Source organism: Falco biarmicus, chromosome 3, assembly GCF_023638135.1.
Source record: "Falco biarmicus isolate bFalBia1 chromosome 3, bFalBia1.pri, whole genome shotgun sequence".
NCBI classification, from domain to species: Eukaryota; Metazoa; Chordata; class Aves; order Falconiformes; family Falconidae; genus Falco; species Falco biarmicus.
This window is the reverse complement of record NC_079290.1, coordinates 23,255,473-23,275,845: the sequence shown is the minus strand read 5'-3', so window position 1 is coordinate 23,275,845 and position 20,373 is coordinate 23,255,473. Positions and strand designations below refer to the sequence as shown.

Sequence of the window (20,373 nt, the reverse complement as noted above, 5' to 3'; positions counted from 1 at the left end):
TAAAGAAGAATAAAATACCATACAGACGACAAAGAAGGAACACATTCAGCTAGAGAATGGTCTACACTTTAGGCAGGAATTAGTCCTTTTAAAAAGCCTTAAGAACTCACCAACACATGTAGGGAGTGAATCATTCCACTGTGCCAATGCATTTGGTACTGTATCACACCTAATTGCTGTTGACCCATGGAGGATATAGCCTGGATTGCACTCAAAAAGAACCAATGACCCAACTGCAAATTCATTTCCAATCCTTTTTCCAAATCTCGGTTCAGGCACAGAGCTACACTGTGTTGCACTTGTTCTTGGAACAGCTGCAAATGTACAAACAATTGTGGATTCTTAATTTTAGATTTGATGGAGGAATACAGATTTTGAACCACAAATATTCAAAATGACTGGAAGAAACATTCAGTTATTTGCTGGTTAAGAACATTTTCATAATACTCAAATGAAGCTTCATAATATGGATTACATACTTCTGATGTCTGAGTTACTATTTAGAATAGCACAGCACTGATACCCTTGCCAAGATTAAAACCAATGCATAACATCCACACTGAAACCTTTCTAAAATAGCACTGGAAAGAAATACTACTATGAAATATTCAGCTAATATATGTTTTAAAAATAACATTACTGTGTCATAGGGATATTTACATTTATTCTTGTGGATTTCTAAATGTGTATTCTGACTGTCAGATCAGGATTTAAATTTAATGAAAGAATGACTTGCAGTTGCAAGTACTGATGTATAATCATTTCTGCATTTGACCCATAAAAAGGCAGATAATGTAAACCAGGAGAAGTATCTAAATAACAGTAAGATCACTGAGTCACCCACAGGTAATAATACCTAAGTTATTCATATTTAAATTGAGAAATAAACCGGTTTGAGCAGCCAGATGCATCTAACATTAGTCAACCAGATTAGCAAACAGAAACAGCTGCTTTCTATAACTGTCATCTTAAATTTGGAACCTCTCATGCTTCTTAAATATTTGATTTAAGCTTAAAATACACATAAAAGAATGATCCTAAACATTTTTCAAAACATGCAGAAATAGTGAAACTTGTTGTATTTTTAACAGGCTGTTACTTTCCTCTACATTGTTGGTCTGTTCCTCTCTGATGATTTAGAATTTGTGACGAAAAGAATAAATGTACACATTTGTCCAGGTTGTCTCACCTTGATAGACAAAATGAAATCCTTTAGCTGTTACTGGTCCAACCGAAGTAAATCGAACCGTGATCTGGTTACCTGAGCTCAATGGAAGGGATTCACCTACTCAAACAAAGCAAATATAAAGCTATCATAACCACTTTTTACTAAAGAAGCATTCAAAATACCTGTCATCATCTTTGTAGCTGGACATAACCAGCCCAAAACCTTGTTCTACTTCAGTAAACTTTGCAAGATATATGCAACTTCAGTATGTTATGTTGACAGTATTATGCTGTTGTAAAAAGGGGAACTAAAACTCATGTGAGTTATTAGGAATATTTGTTGGTTTTCTTTACAAGACCCCCCCCCAACAAACAAATCAACAAACAAACCCAGATTCCATACCTCTTTTAACTGAGTAGATGTGCACATAATCTATAGAATTTACTTTGCTACAAACACACACCGTTTTTCCTTTGAAGCATGTAATACACAGTTCAGATTGCTCACTAAATAAAAGTCACAAATGCACAGAGTGAGAAGCCCCAAACACTCACTATAGTAGCTAAATATCAGGGGGAAAAAATCTAAAAAGAATAGATTCCATTTTACCTCATTTATTCATTAATGCAGAGTTTTGAATGTTTATATTTTTAGTTCAAAATCCTGATTTCATATATATGCCTGAATTGAATATATGAAAATAAGACAATAATGTTTTCCTTTTTTTACTGACTACACTATCTTTCTAGGTTCCTAAAAACAAACAACAGTTTAATGACAGTTCTATTAAAGGATACCTGAATGAGATCCTGAGAGAGAGGATAACAAAGATGACTGAAGAGTTGGACCATCATATACTTCAACTACATCATGGAGTGATGTCTGGAAAAATACAAACTGGCCAAAAACCACTGACCAAACAGGAAGGAGGAACAGCAAGAGGCACCAATGGCCAAAAAAAAGGGGGACAGAATAAAAGAGGAAAAACAAAACAAAACAAACAACAACAACAACAACAACAAAAAAAAAAAAAAAAGAGAAGAGAACAAAACATACATTAATATATTGTTTTAAAAATATTTAAATAAAAACCAAGTTTATTTCATAACTTCTCTGATCACTTAATTAGTTACTCTGATGATTAAAGTTATTTTTTATAACATTACAGTGGTACATGGATAAAAATGTAATTCTATATACATAAAAGAGACAATGAAGGTATACAGACCACACATACACTCATTAAAAGATTCTAGTAATGAGGGAACCAAACCATTTGTGGTGGCCACCAGGTGCCCACCAAGATGCTCTATCACTCCCCTCTTCAGCAGAACAGGGTGGGAGAAAATAAGATGAAAAAAAGAACCTTGTGAGTCAAGATAAAGACAGTTTAATGAAGCAATAGCAGAAGTTGTGCACAGGGAAGCAAAGGAAATCAAAAGATGTTATTCTCTACTTCCCATCAGCAGGTGGTGTTTGGCCACTTCCCGGAAAACAGGGCTTCAGTACACGGAACAGTTCCTCCAGAAGACAAACATTGTAAATAACAAATGCCCCACCATCCTCCTCCTTGCTCTTAGCTTTTACATCTGAGCAGAGATCACATGGTATGGAATGTCCCATTGGCTACTTTGGGTCAGCTGTCCTGGCTGTTCCCCCTCCCGAATCTTGCCCACCCCCAGCCTGCTGGTGAGAGGGCAGGGGGAATGCTGGAGGGGCAGCCTTGATGCTGTGCAGCACTGCTCAGCGGTAGCCCCAACACTGGTGTGTTATCACCCCCTTGCTAGCTGCCAATACAAAGCCCAGCGCTGAGAGGGCTGCAGTGGGGCTCAGCCAGACCCAATACACCATTTTTCTCCTGTTGAATACACTTTTGAATTCTCTGCTCTCTGCTACCCAACAAACATCTAAATTCACAGTTAAATGTCCTCCTTTATGATACTAGGCATACTGCTATACATTATGGTTTATTAATTATATTTGTTGATAAGCTTCTGTAAGCTTTACTTACCTTGGAATGTTTCATTTTTCTTAAGAACATTAACATCTTTATCATTGCAAAATAAATAAGCAAGTGATTCAAAGCAACAAACACTTGTCAGAATATATACACTGAATAACAACAACAAAATATAAAAGTCATGCCAACAGAACAACTCAATTCAAGAACATTATTTTTTCATTTAAGTTCAAAAGCCTGTGCAACACATTCACATCACAGCTGTTTACACTTTCAATATAAGTAAACAGTGAAAAGAAAAACAGATTGTTTGGACTAATTCTAGTGCCTAGTATTTACTAATTCTAGTATTGACAAAACATCTACATATTAATTTTATCACCATAACTAGCAATGGAGGGGAAATGGCTTAAGGAGTAAAAATATTAAAACACGGAAGTAGTTAGATATTTGTAGGTACTGGACCACCTATAAAGAGTAACAGAACCAATTCTGGTTCATTATCCAGGTTAGGTATTTTGATACAAATATTCCAACGTGTTGCTACTATATTATATTTATTTGCCAAATGTTCTATGATATCTTTATCTGGTATATTCTGTTATAAAGGACTAAGATAGGCATCTACAATTCTTTCAATTTATATACACGTAAAGCTTGAAAAACTGTATACTAAAAATGTGATGTCTTCAAATCGTTGACTTTTTTCTTTATTTTTTACTGATTAAAAAAAAGGCAGGATCATATCATATTCCCTTTTCAAGAAAAGAAGCCATTTTTAAAAAAGAAAACCTCTTTTTAAAGGGAAAGACTGGATGTTATATTTATAAAATTTAAACAAAAGTAATTTTAAAACTGTGTGTGAGACACTTCTGAAGACTTTTGTCCATTTTTAGGAGGAGCCATAAGTGAGATACCAAATTATCTCTGTCATTTTTCCTTCAGTCTCAAAAATATTAAACACTGATGTTTTTACTAGCTCTGCTTATTTTTAAAGTAATAGTTGCATTCCAGTCTTCTCTTTGGTGGTGTTAATGATAACTAACAAACTTAATCCAGCTAATAGTTTCTATCACATTTGTACTTTTATCAAATCTTATTTTCATACTCAATTAATTTCATTTTGTTATTGAGACAAGTAAAGTTCCTCATGACTTCCACTGTTATTTCCCATTTTGAATTAAGTTGCAAACTATGCATGGAAAATTCAGGGAAATGTTGAGGCATAACTTAACAAGCACACGTAACTATTATCAAGAGCTGTATCTGGGGAAAACTGTAAAAATAGAATTTATAAGCTATATTGTGTTGTAATGGGTTATTATAAAATATATACACAGCATTTATACCATATAGTGAGCCACATCCAAAGGCTTCTTTCATAAGTATTTCAAGATTGTTATTGCCTCCAGCTTTGTTTTAAGCACCTTCCTGTCTAAAAGTATAACACTGAAGAAAGTGAATAAATATGTGACTTTAAATTGGTCATTTTGGAAAGAGAAAGGTCTACGTATCATTTTTGGCAACTGTTTTTTCACTGTCAGTTGCGTATTTCTCAATAAAATACACGTAAAATCTGAGAAGGTAACCAAAATTTATCATTTACTATCAAATATATTATGAAGAAACTTAAGGTGATTAGTATGGCTGAGACACAAAAGCACTGACAAATAGGAACTACTGGCAGAAAGTAGTTACTATGAAACAGCAGCAAGGTCAGGTAAGGGTTTTTGAGCCCACAGTTTTATGATCAATTTAAGTTTAAGTGAATCAAGCTGCTTCTTCAAGTCAAGCAGGAATATGGTTGATCCAGTAGTGGAGATAGATTATAGATCTTCCTTCTTCTTCCTGTGCCAGGACACTCATTTTTTATTAAATCAGCTGTGAAATGTTGTAATACATCAGTGACTGATACCTGACCAGCTGCAATTATGTCACAAGAAAAGAAATTCTAGTTATTAGAAAAAGAACATTTCATTGCTTCTGTGTTTTCTGGGGTCATTCTTGTCTACCCCATATGGCATGTGTTTATTCTGTTTTTTTCCTAGTGCTTGAAAACAATTTTCGTAAAAACAAACCATAAGTAATATAAGTTGAAGAAAATTTCAAAGTATCTGCTTCAAAATTAAAAATAAATAAATAAATAAATTGGTGAATATTCAGTATGATTTGCCTTTGGGAAACTCGTTGAGAGTTATTACCCAGTCCAAATAAAGATGAAAACACTTTAACTGAAGAATTTGGGGGTGATCTAGTTTTTTTTTTAATGATGGACGAATAAGTATTCCCTAACAAATGGCTCACTATCATATGATATACCCTGTCAAATATAATGAAATATTAAAAGTCACCTTACCAAACTTGGCATATAAAGTTGGGCTTCAAATTATTCCTGAATTTCTGTTTGTCTTGGCCTTCACTGCTTTGTAGCAATGCTATTTAAAAATAAAATATCTTTCTTTCTCTCTCTATTTTGTGACTTAACATTTTCCTAATGCTAGGGCATCCAAAGAAGCTTTCATCTTGGAATTTTCATATTTACAACACTATGTATTTCCTCAAATTTTTTTTAAAAAACAAACAACAAATATATGCTTTTTATACTTTTATATTTGTAGGATTTTTTTTTCTCTGTCAAAATTCCAGGCAAACTGTAGTATTAATACTGTCATTAATTTAGGAAATTGAGGGAATTCATTATACAATTCAAAATACATCAGCACAAGCAAGCTCCCTTTTAACCAGGCAAGAGCTAGACAAGAGAATTTCCCATGCCTCCGAATATCTAGATGTTTCTTTGACCTTCATCAATATAACATCCAGATATTTTTAATGTGTTTGCAAAAATCTAACAGCAGATGGAATTGGCACAAAATAGTTGACTGATTAAAAATTTCATCAAAGGAATTTTTTTCAGTTTTAAAGTGTAAAATAAACATGTACAGAGATTACTTCAGTCCTTTAATTGTCCTGTTTAAAAAATAAGAAAAAATACTGGGATTAATTACACAATATTATATTAATGAACAATATTATCTGTATAACTTCTACTACAAAATCAGAGAATAATTGAGACTAGAAGCCTCCAGAGATCATCTAGACCAGCCCTCTTGCTCAGAGTACAGTCATTTAGAGCAGACTCCGCAGGCCCATGGCCAGTCAGGTTTCAAATGTCTACAGGGATGGAGACTTCACAACTTCTTTGGGCAACCTGTTCCAGTGTCCTGTCTCCCTTATACTAAGGTGTTTCTTTCTTGTTTAAAGGGAATTTCAGTTTCTGTTTGTGCCCATTGGCCCTTGTTCTGTCACTGGGCACCACTGAGAAATCTGGATCTGCCTCTTTTATTTCCTAGGAATTTATACACATTGATGAGTTCCCCCTGCACTTTCTCTTCTCCAAGCTGAACAGTCCCAAGCCTTTCAGTTTCTCCTTGTATGTCTGATGCTCCAGTCCCTTTGTCATCTGCGTCACCTTTTGCTGGACTCACTCCAGTATGCCCGTCTCTCGTACTGGGGAGACCAGCACCAGATACACCACCCCAAATGCAACTCACCAGTGCTGATCTGTCGAGCTGCTGGCAACATTTTGCTGAACACATTCCAGGAGGCTGGTGGCATTCTTTGCCACAAGGGACACTGCTGGCTCGTGTTCAACTTGGCATCCAACAGGACCCTCAGAACCTTTTCTACAAACCTGCTTTTCAGCCAGGTGGCCCCTGTACTAGTACATGGGGTTATTCCTTAGCTGCAGACTGTTTATTTCCTTCTGCTGAACTTCATGAGCTTCTCATCTCCCCTTTTCTCTGAGCCTTTGAGGTCCCTCTGAATGGCAGCACAACCATAGGTGTATCAGACACTCATCCAGTTTTGTATCATCTACAGACTTGGTGAGAGTGCATTCTGTCTTATCATGTCGGTAATTTATCACTAAACAGTACTGGCTGCAGTGTCAGTCCCTGGGGTACATGGTTACTGACTGACTGCCAGCTATCCTTCATGCTGCTGACCACAACCATTTGAGCTTGGCCGTTCAGCTGGTTTTCAATTCTCCTCACTGTCTGCTTATTTAGTCGGTACTTCATCAGCTTGCCAATGAGGATGTTATGCAAGCCTGTGTTGAAAGGCTTGCTAAAGTCACGCTAAACAACATCCGGTGCTCTCCACTCAACCACCAAGTTAGTCATGTTATTGTAAAAGTCTATCTGATCCGTTAGGACTGATTTACCTTTTTTTAAATCCATGGCAACTACTTTCAGTCATCTTCCTGTCCTTAATATGTTTGGAGAAGAAGACCAGAACTATTTGCTTTATCCTCTTCCCAGGTACAGAGGTGAGGCCAACTGGCATAGAGTACCCTCGATCCTTCTCCTTGCCATTCTTGAAGATGAGCGATGTTTCTTGTCTTCCAGCCCTTGGGAACCTCTCTCAACCATCATGACCTTTCAAAGGTAACTGACCTCCATCAGTGCTTGCGGATGCATCCCATCAGGTCCCATGGGCTTGTGTATGCCCATTTTGATTAAGTGCTGCCTCACTTGGTCCTCCTCCAAATCACCTTGCTCTAGACTTTTCTCCTGGTCTCAGGGGTCTGAGACTGCTCAAGGCTGATTTACTTGTAAAGACTGAAGGAAAGAAGGCATTTAGTAATTCAGTCTTCTCTGCATCCTTTTGCACAAGGGACCCTACCCCATCCAAGAATGGACCCACATCTTCCCTACTCTCCCTTTTGTTGCTGATTTATCTGTAGAATCCTTTCATGTGCCTTTCCAGATGCAGCTCCAGATGAGCTTTGGCTGTCCTAACCCCATCTTTGCAGTGGGTTTCAACTGTCTGTATTTCTTCCAGGACATCTATCCCCACTTCAACATCCTGTACACTTCTTTGCCATGTTAAAGTTTTGTCAGTAGCTCCTTGTTCATCCACTTAGGCCTTTTGCCACCATTTCTTATTTCTTGATCATTGGGATGGACCACTCTTGAGCTTTGAGGAGGTGATCCCTGAAAATTAACATGATGCCAGAGACTTCCCATGTCTCCAGGGCCATGTACCATCAGAATCTTCCATACTGATCCCTGAATTGCTGTCACTTCTGTCCCAGTGAAGAATTAAACCAAACTGAAAAGTCAAACCTTTACAGATAATGTATAATAGCCATTTGGACTGTCCTGATCAAGTTATATCTACCTGGGTAAAATATATGCTTCTGCCAGGTATCAGAGCTAAAGAAACACTCTGAATAACTGTTATGGATATTAGCAGAATAAGATGATCTGTCTTTCCTAACTCTAGGTTTCCCACTCACATCAGTGGGATATTTTGTATGCCTAATGACTTATTGAACTCGGAAAGCTTTAGTGTAAAATCAAGTCCATTACTGATATAATTCACTTGCCTTTAAGATATTACCAAAAGGACTAACATGGTTTAAGCATTGTTACCACATATACTGAAATTTGCATTTTGTCTCTGCCTTCCTGATGAAGCTCAGATGTTTGCTTCAAGACTGAATCAGCACTTATAATGATAGGTCTTAGTAACTGTCACTGACAAAAGGAATATCAACCCTAGTAAATAAAATAGGGCCTAAATTACCTCTGTAATTCTTAATATACATATATGTACCTAACCATGAGCTATTTCAAACGGGAGTAAAAAAACCTGTTTCAGTCTGGGAAAGATATACATGGCTTACATCATGGTTGTTATTTTCTACAGTAACATCACCGTTTCTCTTGTACCAAATTAGTTTTGAAGAACTGAAAAAAAAAATCCCAACAAACGAAAACCCAGATAAAGCAATCCATTTGTTATGAATGATACTTTTAAATTATCATCATGCTTGATCACAGCGTTTTAAATAAATCTTTTCTACTATGTTTAAAATAGGTTTATTCTGATTGTGAAAGAAAAAAATAAGGTGTTCTGGTATCTAATGATTGTGGTATACACTTATTACAGAGCTAAAGGACTTCCTCAGAATTCAAAGTTGCTCTGCAGAAGGTAACTTCTCATAGTTTTAAACAGAATTTCTGCCATCAGACTAAATAATCTTTCCAAAAGAGAGTTTTGCCCACAACAGCATGGGAATTTTATTTCACAGTGAAAGAAAAAAATATATATGATTCTTCATCAGCTCCACTGATGACATCCTCTCTTTGCTTATGATTTAGCTGTGAAGTTTTTCCTATCAGGTCTTACAAGAGATTTATAATACCATATTTAAGTTTTGTTTGAGAATAAAAAAAAAGGGGGGGGCGGAGGGAAGTGCAACATTGTTCAGAAGCTACAACCTTCTTTAAAAGACAGAAAGAGAGAAATCTCTCACTAGAGAAATGATCTCTATGGTGATTAAAGATAACAAGTACACTAAGAAGCAAAAAATGCAAACTTTTCATGCATCTTAGCTCCCTAGTCTGGAGACCCCATTCACTGTGCTAAGGGATGGATCATGGCCGGTCAGCTTAATGGTAAGTGACAACAGAGAAAAGCTATGCTTTAAATAGGATTCAGACATAACTATAGGAAGCAAAAAGCAGGAAACTATTCTGTGAGATTGTCTCTCAATGGGAAAGACTCAACAAGGCTTTACAGCTAATCAGATTAGAGTAATCAATCAGATGATCATCAGATAGGAGAAAATCTTGTGCCCTTTCCCATAAGACGAATTCTCCACAAAAACAGACAACTGCATTAAGAGGTGACACAGTAATATAACGACAAACTAGGTTTCATTGCTGGAGTTTCAGAAAATCCTTTTTTTTCGTTCGTTTTGTTTTAGGAAGAGGAGGGGAGGAAAGAGATTTCTTTTTCTTTTTTTTTTTTTTTTTGTGAGAAACAAGACATCATTTAAGTTTTCCAGTTCTTCTACCATTTCCTTTGGATGTCACCTTCAAGACACCTAGAATTAGCCATGTATATGTATTAGCCTTGGAAAAAATAAAATCCATAAACACACAGCAGAATATCTGCATGTTGGAGGATTTTAAAGTTAAGCTTTATTATTTATTCATATGAAGTAGCTTAACATTCATATACTGCAAGGCAAGAATTTTACATAAAATTGTTTAATAATAGAAAATATGTTTAATAAACTCACAGATGCTAAAGGTAGAAAGATTTATATGACTTATTGCTGTCTTAACTTATGGTGAAAGGAGAAAAATGACTTTTACTATGTTGTTGAAAAAGTCAGAGGATACCGACTGTTAGAATTTCTCTCTGCCTCCTCCTGTTGAACCTAGCCTTCCGTGAGTAATCCTTTTAAATATTTAGCTTCATAACAAGCAACAGATAAAAACTGTATGAAGTTTTTCTTTGTATTTAGGATGAACTAGCAATACACTGTAATGATGGACTGACAATATTTTAAAATTAGATTACACTCATGTAGACACCAAATGAACTGCTATTCACCCCTTTTTGCCTGAGAAAACTGCAAGATAACTTGAATGAATGTTGGGCTCTTTGAAAAGAAATTTTTCAGTAATCACTGAGAAGGATTTTTGAAGGGAAAGACTGAAAGATGACATCTTAAAGAGATGATCTTACAGAATTCATGCATATATAAATATTGCTTTTGTTAAGGAAACTTAAATAAATTTTGACCAGCTCACATAAACAAATTGGAAGATCTCATCTTATACTGTTCAGTGGAATACTTCAGTTTGCCGTAACAATAACTGCATATCTCTGAGCCTAGCAGTGTTACTATCACTGTTTAATTTTTAAATTAAAATAGTAGCAGAGGTGTAATTTTTTGGACTTCTCTTACAATTCCAAATGTCTGGTTGCCTGCCAGTTATTTCTAATAAATTCAGACTACTCAATGTCTGTAGCAGTAACCTTTAGCAATATTTGTTAGATTTCTCTGTAATGGCTGACACTTTTTAGCATATGCTGTGACAGGAAAAATATTAAGTGCTTGTGAATACAAAGTAGAATCCCTACTAGTAGTACCCTGTTCAGTAAATCCAAATTAATTTCCAAGCAAATACCAAAATAAAACAGCTATTTAGTGTTCCTGAACTTGGAAGCAGTAAAAACTAATTTTAACAGTGTAAGCCTCTTATGCAGCGTGCACTGCAGACTAGAGGTCAAAATAAGGCTAGTGATACGTTTATGTGTAAAATACTAGAAAAGGTATTTTTACTTACATGAGTAAGGGTATGGAACTGCTTATCACCAACAGATAATTATTAACCAGAGTGAATGAGCAAATGAAACTGAATGGAGTACACATAATGTTGCAAAAAATAATCAGATATAAAAAATAGAAAACATGAAATAACTGAAAATGAAGTTTTTAAATCTGTCAAAAGATAAAAGGAACACATATATATATATATATACATAATACACTAAATATTTAATTATATACATTTTCTATAGCTACTGAAGCTACAGATTGCCCTTACACAAGTTTCCCAATGTGTTAATGTATAACTTCAAGAAAGACAAGAAACTACTGCAGAGGGTCCGGCAGAGGGCTACAAAGATGATTTGGGGACTGGAGTGCCTCCCTTATGAGGAAAGGCTGAGAGAGCTGGGCCTGCTTAGCCTGGAGGAGACTGAGAGGGTATTTTATTAATGCATAAAAATGTGTTAAGGGTAGGTGTCGAGAGGATGGGGCCAGGCTCCTTTCAGTGGTGCCCAGCAACAGGACAAGGTGCAATGGGCAGAAACTGAAACGCAGGAACTTCCATCTGAATATGATAAAGAACTTCTTTACTTTGAGGGTGATACAGCACTGGAGCAGGCTGCCCAGAGAGGCTGCGGAATCTCCTCTGAAAATACTCAAAAGGTGCCTGGACGTGATCCTGTGCAGCCTGCTCTAGGTGAGAAGAGGTTTGGACTAAGTGATATCCAGAGGTCCCTTCCAACCCCAACCATTCTGTGATTCTGCATGATTCTGTGATTCTGTGACTAGCCAACACAAACCTACCTAAGCCATCAAATATAATGGAATTGTATTTCAATACCATCATAGGGATAGCACAAGTTTACGGTTATTAGCAAATTAAACACATGTGAATCAGGTTATATTTAATATCAATGGTCAACATAAAAGTTGTGGAGATTTTCCAAACCACACATGGGTGTGCCAGGTAACTGTACTTGGACAAGGCAAATCAACATGAATTTATACTAGTTCTTCACAATGTATGATCTGACATACACCACTGTCTTTTTTTTTAATCTTAGTCTGTGAAAAAAACCTTTACTGAACTATCTGCCTTTCATTGCGAGCTACCCATGTTCCATCGGTAGTCTCACCTGTTCTCTCAGGTGAAGTCCTACATTTCCTGTCAGGACATCCAGAAGATTAGGGAGGAAAAGAAAGAATAAAGGATTCTCTGTACAAACAAGGAACAGGTAAGGAATGGCAGAAAGAGTTCTGGTTCTTAAAGCTCTCAGGTGCTGTTTTCCTCCCGCACACGAAGATGAAGAAAATACCTGTTCCATTCTGTCATCTCAGAGACACAAAAAGCTGGAGTGCACGGCTCTAGGTCTGAGCTGTAAGCACAGTCTGCTGTTCTTCCTTCATTTTTCTTCTGTAAATAAAGTGTTGACTGAAAACTTGCTGGCCTGTCCTCTTCCTTGTTACTATATTCCTGCGCTCCCAGGCTAAGAGAGGAAGGACATGGGAAGTGCTGTATCTTCTTGTGTTTGAGAAAAGAAACTGTTTATCTGAATATATGAAAAGACAGTAAGAATGTGTTTGGGGACAGGAGATGGGGCAGTTAGAAGCACCAGAAGCTGAGAGTGAGGAAATCAAGAGAAATTGCACAGAAAAAGTTACATATAATTTTTTGCCACAGATGGGCATAATTCCATATAAACTGGGAGAAAAGTCAGTTTTAGGCCCTTTCCTGGAGCTGAAACATGATTGAACTCTCCTAATTAACACATTTCTTTCCTCCAAAATCAGCAAAGTTGATTACATTACATAATTTATAATTTTCCTTTGGCTTCAAACCTCAGTCTCCCCTTCTGCTTCCCCTTTTCTGCAGCTCCCGGCCCTCTCACCTGGCCTGACTCGTTATACCTATATGTGAAACCCTTTCTGGATATGCAACAGCACAATAGGTGGGGGAAAAAATTCAAAACACTACTTTATTTTTAAATTGCTGATTATATTAGGTTACACTATATTAATTATAGTATATGCTATCACAGTATATATATTATATACTATACTATTTGCCATAATAATAAATAATATTAGTATGTTGCATCTGCTATGTAACACAGAACTGCAAAAGAAACACCACACCATACCACCTTCTATTCTTTCCATTGGTTTGTTTCAGTTTGACTAAACTAAAACTCAAACATCTATTATTATTATTATGCATTTAAACAGGTAAGTGTTTAAATTAGTTTATTTATCCCTACAGACAAAAAAGTCTTAAGATTGATTGTATACCTAAAATGAATTTATATCATTTTGCCTAAGCTACCTAAAAGATATATTGTTTTTGGGGGTTTATTTCTTGACATTTTTCCTGAAGTGGAATGAATCATGCTCTGGAGGGCACTATCTTTCTCCATTAACTAGAGGTAGAACCTGGATAACTAGTGTAAACTAGATATTCAGTTTTTAGATAGCTGAAGAAAACTGAGATTAACCTCATCCATAATGTTTTTAACTTACAGAAACAATTTATTCTTGTTGTCTTACAAAACAGTCTTTTAAAAACTTGACTATAAACTGAAAATCTGAAATTATATCCCACTAAATAAAAAATGTGCTAAATAAACAAATGTAGTTTTACCTATGCACAAGCTGATGTGTTATAATGTCATGTGTCCAGCAACAGAAAACATAAGTTTCTTTCAGAGTATACTGTTTTGTTCTTCTTTTTTAAAGAAATGAATAAGGACATATTCTGTGAAAAGGACAAGGGCAGAGTTCTAGAAAAGGATATGTTGCTTTTTCATCCAACATCAATATCAAAGTATCTAATTGTATACTGACAGAGAATTTCCCTTTAATGACACTTATTATGCCATATTTTCTCTTGTGTGCTTATATGTAAGTACTTTTGAAAGTGGAAGAATAAGACTTCTCCAAAATTTACTTTAAAATTTGTAAAATCAACTACCTATATTCAAATACCAGTAATTTACACTAGGTTTTCCTTCAATTAACGAGATTCAACAATTATTATGAAAAGTAAGCAATACAAAATCTGTCAACATATCAGTAAGACAAGAAGAAACTATGACAAGCTACTGGTGCTACAAGTTTCTAGCATATTAACTGGCATGAAGCAAAGGTATTTCCAGCCAGTGAGAAACTTCACAAATGGTTTACTAATGCTTGCTTAGTTGTATCTTACTGTCTGTTTATGTATGCTCTTATTATACACAGATCACATTCAGTTCACAGTTTAAGGACAAGTTGTTGTACAGAATTTTTTATACTGATTCAAAAATGGTGATTCCTCAATATCAAAACCAATCAAACATCACTGAACCGATTAGACTGTTCAACGCTAACATGCATGTTCTTTCATTTAGTTTAATTTAGTTCCTATAAAACAAGGGTACAAGAAGACACTTAGAAAACCAGAGATAATTACAGTATGTCCAAAAGAGGGAAAACAGTGCTTGTTGAAAGCTAGCAAAAAGTACAGAACAAAAATAGGTGTACAGAAGAAAAGCAGGTATACAGAAGAAAAATAAATTACAAACCAAGATATAAGCATATATACTAAGTGGAAAAAAAGCAACACTACTACCTATATGATGAAGATGATATTGTTTCTAATAACTGTGTCATGCTGGAAAGCTTTCAAATGCTTCATAGTTTATCTTTTTTTCCATTTAGATAATAACACCACATTTAAAAATATAAAGGTCTCTATTCCTGTGACATTTGCTTAAGAATTACTATATTGTTCTTATTCTATTTTTTGGAAGAATGTCAGTCTCAAAGTTTTGAGTGAAAAATATACCATTTCCTCTGAAGTATTGCTAGTGTTATTTCTAAACAAGGGAAAGGAGGTTGAAATGATAATACAGTCCAAGCAGAGCAGTTTGTAAAAAAACAAACAAAACAAAACAGCTATAAGATAGACAGCTATAAGCAATAACCATATTTTATTTAATAGACTGAGAGTGAGTGAACAGACCCAGAGCACTGACTAGAGTGAGATTAAGAAACTTAGAATTTACTTAATCTGAAGAAAAGTTGCATGGAAAAGCCTACTGATAAATTAGGTATTACACTGATGTAAAAATACACCATAGTTTCAAAATATCCTATTGAAACACCATTAGATGTGCAGAAATTTTCCTATATTATTTCAGTCCTACATGTAATCTTCCCTAACAGCTAAGGTAGATCTTTGGTCTATTTTTTTTTATTAGGAATTTTTCTGGTAACTAACACAACATATCCTAAATCTATGGTAATGCTTCCCAGATCCATCAGTGATTAATGTTGTAATCCTAACTAAAACACCAATGAGAAAGTTGTGTTTCATATCTACTTTGCACATGCTGTGCTTTCCAATTTATTTTTTTTTTGCCAAGCCAATAGGCAAAGCTTGAGAGCTTAAATATCTATAACAGCGCATCAGTTATTGCTATTTATGCTAAGTGATCCTGCAAGATGACTCATCAGGTCCTTATCCAGCATGGGTTTAACTTTACAAATATATTGGCCTAAATACACATCACCAATTATAAAGCTTTTATCCCCTATTTCCATGGAGTTATATTACACAACATTTCCATGCAGACATTTAGGACAGAAGTTACATTTGTTTATCTTAAGGAAATGATGCATATGTTAACTGTAAGAAGAACCTCACTCCACAATTTCCAAAAAGCAGTCAACAAAGTATTTCAGCAAATGCTGTTTAAAAAAAAATAAATATACATGGTTTAGAAATTCAGGAAAACAACAGTAGGCATAAATATTTTTCTTCAATGCATAAAGCTGTAAAGGTGTTTGTGTCAGGAACTGTGATTTTCAATATTTTCTTAAATTATTTAGAAAACTGCAAGTAATAGTTGTAAAATATGTTGATGGCATTAAGTTTTCAAAGAAGTAAAAGCAAGAACTAACTGAAAAGTTACAGAAAGACATTATGGTAATGAATGGTTAGTAATAAAATATTAGATGAAATTTACTGTAGAGCAATGCACATGAGGAAAAAAATAAACCTGGTTTATATTCACAATGATGGGCTTTGAATTAGCTATTAACCACCTGGGACTGAGATCTTGAGTTTGTACCAGGTAATTCCTGTGAAACATCAGTTCACTGCTCAGTAGTGACAGAAAGGGAATACAATATGAGCACTTATCAAGAAAAGAGCAGAGAAAAGCAAGCAATTTTAACACAAATACGAAAATCCAGGGTGCAGGGGATAGAAATTTTAGACTGGCCTCTATAAAAAAATAAAGTGAAATTAGAAAATATTTAGAGAAGGATAAGCAAGATAATAGCAATTATGTATTGGCCTCTTTTAATCATAAATAGATTTGAATTCTTCATTCTGAAAAGGAGATTATTAAGGGCAAACATGACAGGAATCTATAAAATCATGAAATGCATGGTGAAATTGAACAGAGAATTATTTTTACAGTCCTATCAAGTATAAGAATTGGAGAGCATCAAGTAAAAAAGACAATAGCATGTTTAAAACTGGGAATGTTTCTTTTCACAATACATGCTTAAGAAGTGGAAATGCTTGCTACAGGTTGTCATCAAAAATGCTAAACCTAAATGGCCTAAAAAAGCAGTTTTGTAAATTAATGGAAGAAAGCTCATGAGGAGCCATTAAAAACAAAGTTACTATGTATAGATCCACAGCTCCTTCAATCACAGATTAATGGAGACTGAGAAAGTACTTCTGAGAACCATCAGTAAGCATTATCCTAAGATTACATTTTACTGGGATTGCCACATTTACTGCTGCTAAAAGGACACTGTGTTGGGCAGATCCTCATCCTCTGACATGGTATTATGATGATTCTTATGGTCCAGGTCTACAGCTTCAGAATTTGTAGCTATTAAGACTGAAAAGTCTTGATTTAAACACCTTAAGTGATGGAGCTGCAGCATGTATTTACACAAATTATTCCATTATCTAGTACTTTTATTGGTTTAGTTTTCTCCCCTCTATGTATTCCTGATTTATTTAGGTTAAAGTTTGATCAGTATGCCTGATGAAGTCTGCAGTCTTCATGATTTTAATATGAATACTGATATACTCACAGCTGTGATATTTCTAAACAGTAATTTCTAATGTAGGTAAGTATAAGCACATTTTAAAAAAAATATGTTATAAAGGTATTAAGTTACAAAATCTGAACTTATTTCTGTTCTATTAGACATAGCATAGGATATTATCTTTAAGCAGAAAGGAGTATGCACTCAACCAAAAAGAACAGCATCAATGATGTTTCTGCTTCACTTTATATTAACTCGTGATATATGCACAATACAATCACATATGTTGCAGGTAGCATAACATCATTCCATATTTGACTACACTATTGACAGCCTTAATTTTCTTGAATGGTATTAAAAAATCCAGAAGGCTTTGATCTTAGTAACCGGTAATTTACAAATATTAAAAATAGAGATGCAATCGCATACCATAAATACATTACATAGAATACATATAATTACACTTTGAACTGTTTTCTCAGTCAGAAGGTTGAATCTCCTTCAACCATTTTTCTCTCAGCAAGAATTTAACCTTTGCTTCTGGAAGATCAGATGATTATATACCTTTCGGTACTATTAGTTGACAGCTTATTCGAACTGTGAAAGTTCAAAAAGAAATAAAATCTGTTCCTACTTGCTCATTTTAAATTATTTTCTATGTCCCAAAGAATATACCACTGTTTTTAGAAGCCAGATTTCAGCTTTTGTCCCTCAATTCTTACAGCTTTCTATTTAAACTTCTAGCTCAAATCTACTCTAAGCGAGGGAGAAAAAAGTGTTCACTTCTCTGAAAGTCCATCAATAAGCATTCCAATTATAGTACCTGAGAAAATAAATTTTTGAAAAGAATACCTGATACCATTTATATTACCCAAACTATGAGATTTTGAAAAGCAAAATAATATCTCTACCTTAGTAAATTGCATTAAAATTTATCAAATAATAGAAAAGTGTACCTACTGTCCATCTCCATATACTTCTTTTAACTGAAATGTTCATTTTTATTAGTCTGCAAATCCAGAATCACAGTGTGTGATAAATCATGGGTAACAATTCAATAGTATGTCAGTTACAAGAAAATGTTAGGGCTTCAAAGGGAACGCGTGCGACTGTAAGAAACAGTTAATTGCTTACTGCTGAGTTTCATGGGGGGTTTTTTTGGTGTAACATAAACCATAGGTTTTGTATTTCATTTCAGGTTTACACAGCACCTTTTTGTACTTAACTGTTTACATGTTACTCTGACTACTTTTCATAGGACTTCTTTGAGGTTAATATTATTCTGTTTTACAGATGTGTAAACAGAGATGCAGAGATTGTAAGTGCTTTACCCAGCTAAAATATACATGCAAATGTGTATTATTTCTTGCTGGTTTTTTTTAAACAGTTTTACAGAATGATATATGGTTCTTTTTCTCCATTGGGTTTTTTTCATGTGACAAGAAGTATACATTTAAAAAAAAAAAAAAAAGTTCAAACAAGGAAAAGGAAGTGATTTAATTTAAATTCTCACACCCTCTGATTAGACATAATGGACACGATCCCACTAAAAAGATGCACATGGTCAAGTATCTCACAGCAGAGATATTTATTTCCTTTTTGCTATGGATTTTTTTTGTCTTTTTGTCAAGGGGGACCAAAAGTACTCTGCTATTAACTTTTAAAAAACAGTTTTCAAAACAGCAGTCTGGGCTCCACCAAATTCATTATGTGTAACTATTTATGACGTCTCTACCCAGAAAAGGATATTTTGCTAATTTCTTCAACCCTTGGGCATATATGTCATGACACCGTGAGGTGTCACGACGTATCCACGTTGCAGTTATTTGGAATTAAGCTATTTAAAACTAGATTCACTAGAACTTTGGTTGAAGAAGCTAGTTGCTGGCGTATGCTCTCATCTTGTATTGTGCTGTATGAGGTACCTTATTGAATAGTATGCACTGACTTAAGTAACATGATTTCAGCCTCTGAAGCCATATGCTTTTATCAGCAGATTCTATTGTTTCTTATTTGGCATCACATTCACGGAGCAAAATGGATCAGTATATCCCAGAGATGCACTCTTCTCCGAGATACTTCTTTTAACCTCCTTGGGTTTCAAAACTGAGTCTTGGACAAGATTCCCAGCTATAGCTCTATAGCTCCCCTGAGGCAGAGAAAATGTTTCAAGTAACTGTTAACTCTGGATCTGCTTTTTGCTGTACCTCATATATTCTGTTGTTGACACAGGAAGCAAAATCCATTTTTCAAAGACCCCTTTTTTCATTATGTTTTCTTTGTATACACCATTTTCATGGAGAACAGCTTTAAACTAAAAGAGGGTAGATTTAGATTGATAGAAGGAAGAATATATTATTATTTTTTTATGATGAGGGTGGTGAGGCACTGGAACCGGTTGCCTAGAGAAGTTGTGGATGCCCCATCCCTGGAAGTGTTCAAGGTCCAGTTGGACAGGGCTTTGAGTAACCTGGTTTAGTGAAAGGTGTCCCTTCCCTTGGCAGGGGTGGTAGACTAAATTAATCATTATGATCCCTTCCAACCCAAACCATTCAATCATTCTATGGTAAGTGAGAGACTATATGATTATTTACAAATACGAATGCATTTATAGACTCAGAATTACTGATGGAGATGTGGCATACATAAACACAAAAATACCAATTCACCAATGCTGTGGAAGAGCCTTCAGTCATCCCCATAAACATTAACTAGTGCATCAAACAAGGCATTTCTTCATCTAGATTAGGGCTGCTTCCTGCTGATACATGGCAAAAGAAAGCCATTCTCCAATTTGGCCGTTACCTAAATGGTTATCACCAATGAACCTAACTATGCCACATAATTAGTGTGTTTAAACAAAGGTATTCTTTAAAAAACATTATACTTGCTAACATTAATTCTGTAAAGTGAGGGGTTTTTGATAATATTGTTGTATTTGTTTCTGATATTCATTTATTTTTAAAAAGGTACAGGGAACTTGTAAAAACACAGTTGAGGAAAAGTGTGGCAGACTCAATTTCTTTGCCTCCTTTATCAAGAAGATCTCTTATTTGT

General features: G+C 35.1%; 1 protein-coding gene across 3 annotated transcripts in view; it reads right to left on the bottom strand.

Moving 5' to 3' along the window:
* The window catches only part of CSMD3 (CUB and Sushi multiple domains 3), a 725,150-nt gene that overhangs the window by 135,429 nt on the left and 569,348 nt on the right, over positions 1 to 20,373 (bottom strand). For 2 of the 3 annotated variants that reach the window (XM_056333378.1, XM_056333379.1), the window contains 3 exons: positions 1,966 to 2,079; positions 1,190 to 1,285; positions 111 to 314 (listed from right to left, as the gene is read on the bottom strand). In XM_056333378.1, coding sequence (XP_056189353.1) covers positions 111 to 314; positions 1,190 to 1,285; positions 1,966 to 2,079 — 414 coding nt within the window. The remainder of the gene's footprint in view (positions 1 to 110; positions 315 to 1,189; positions 1,286 to 1,965; positions 2,080 to 20,373) is intronic. The other variant, XM_056333380.1, reaches the window with a different exon arrangement.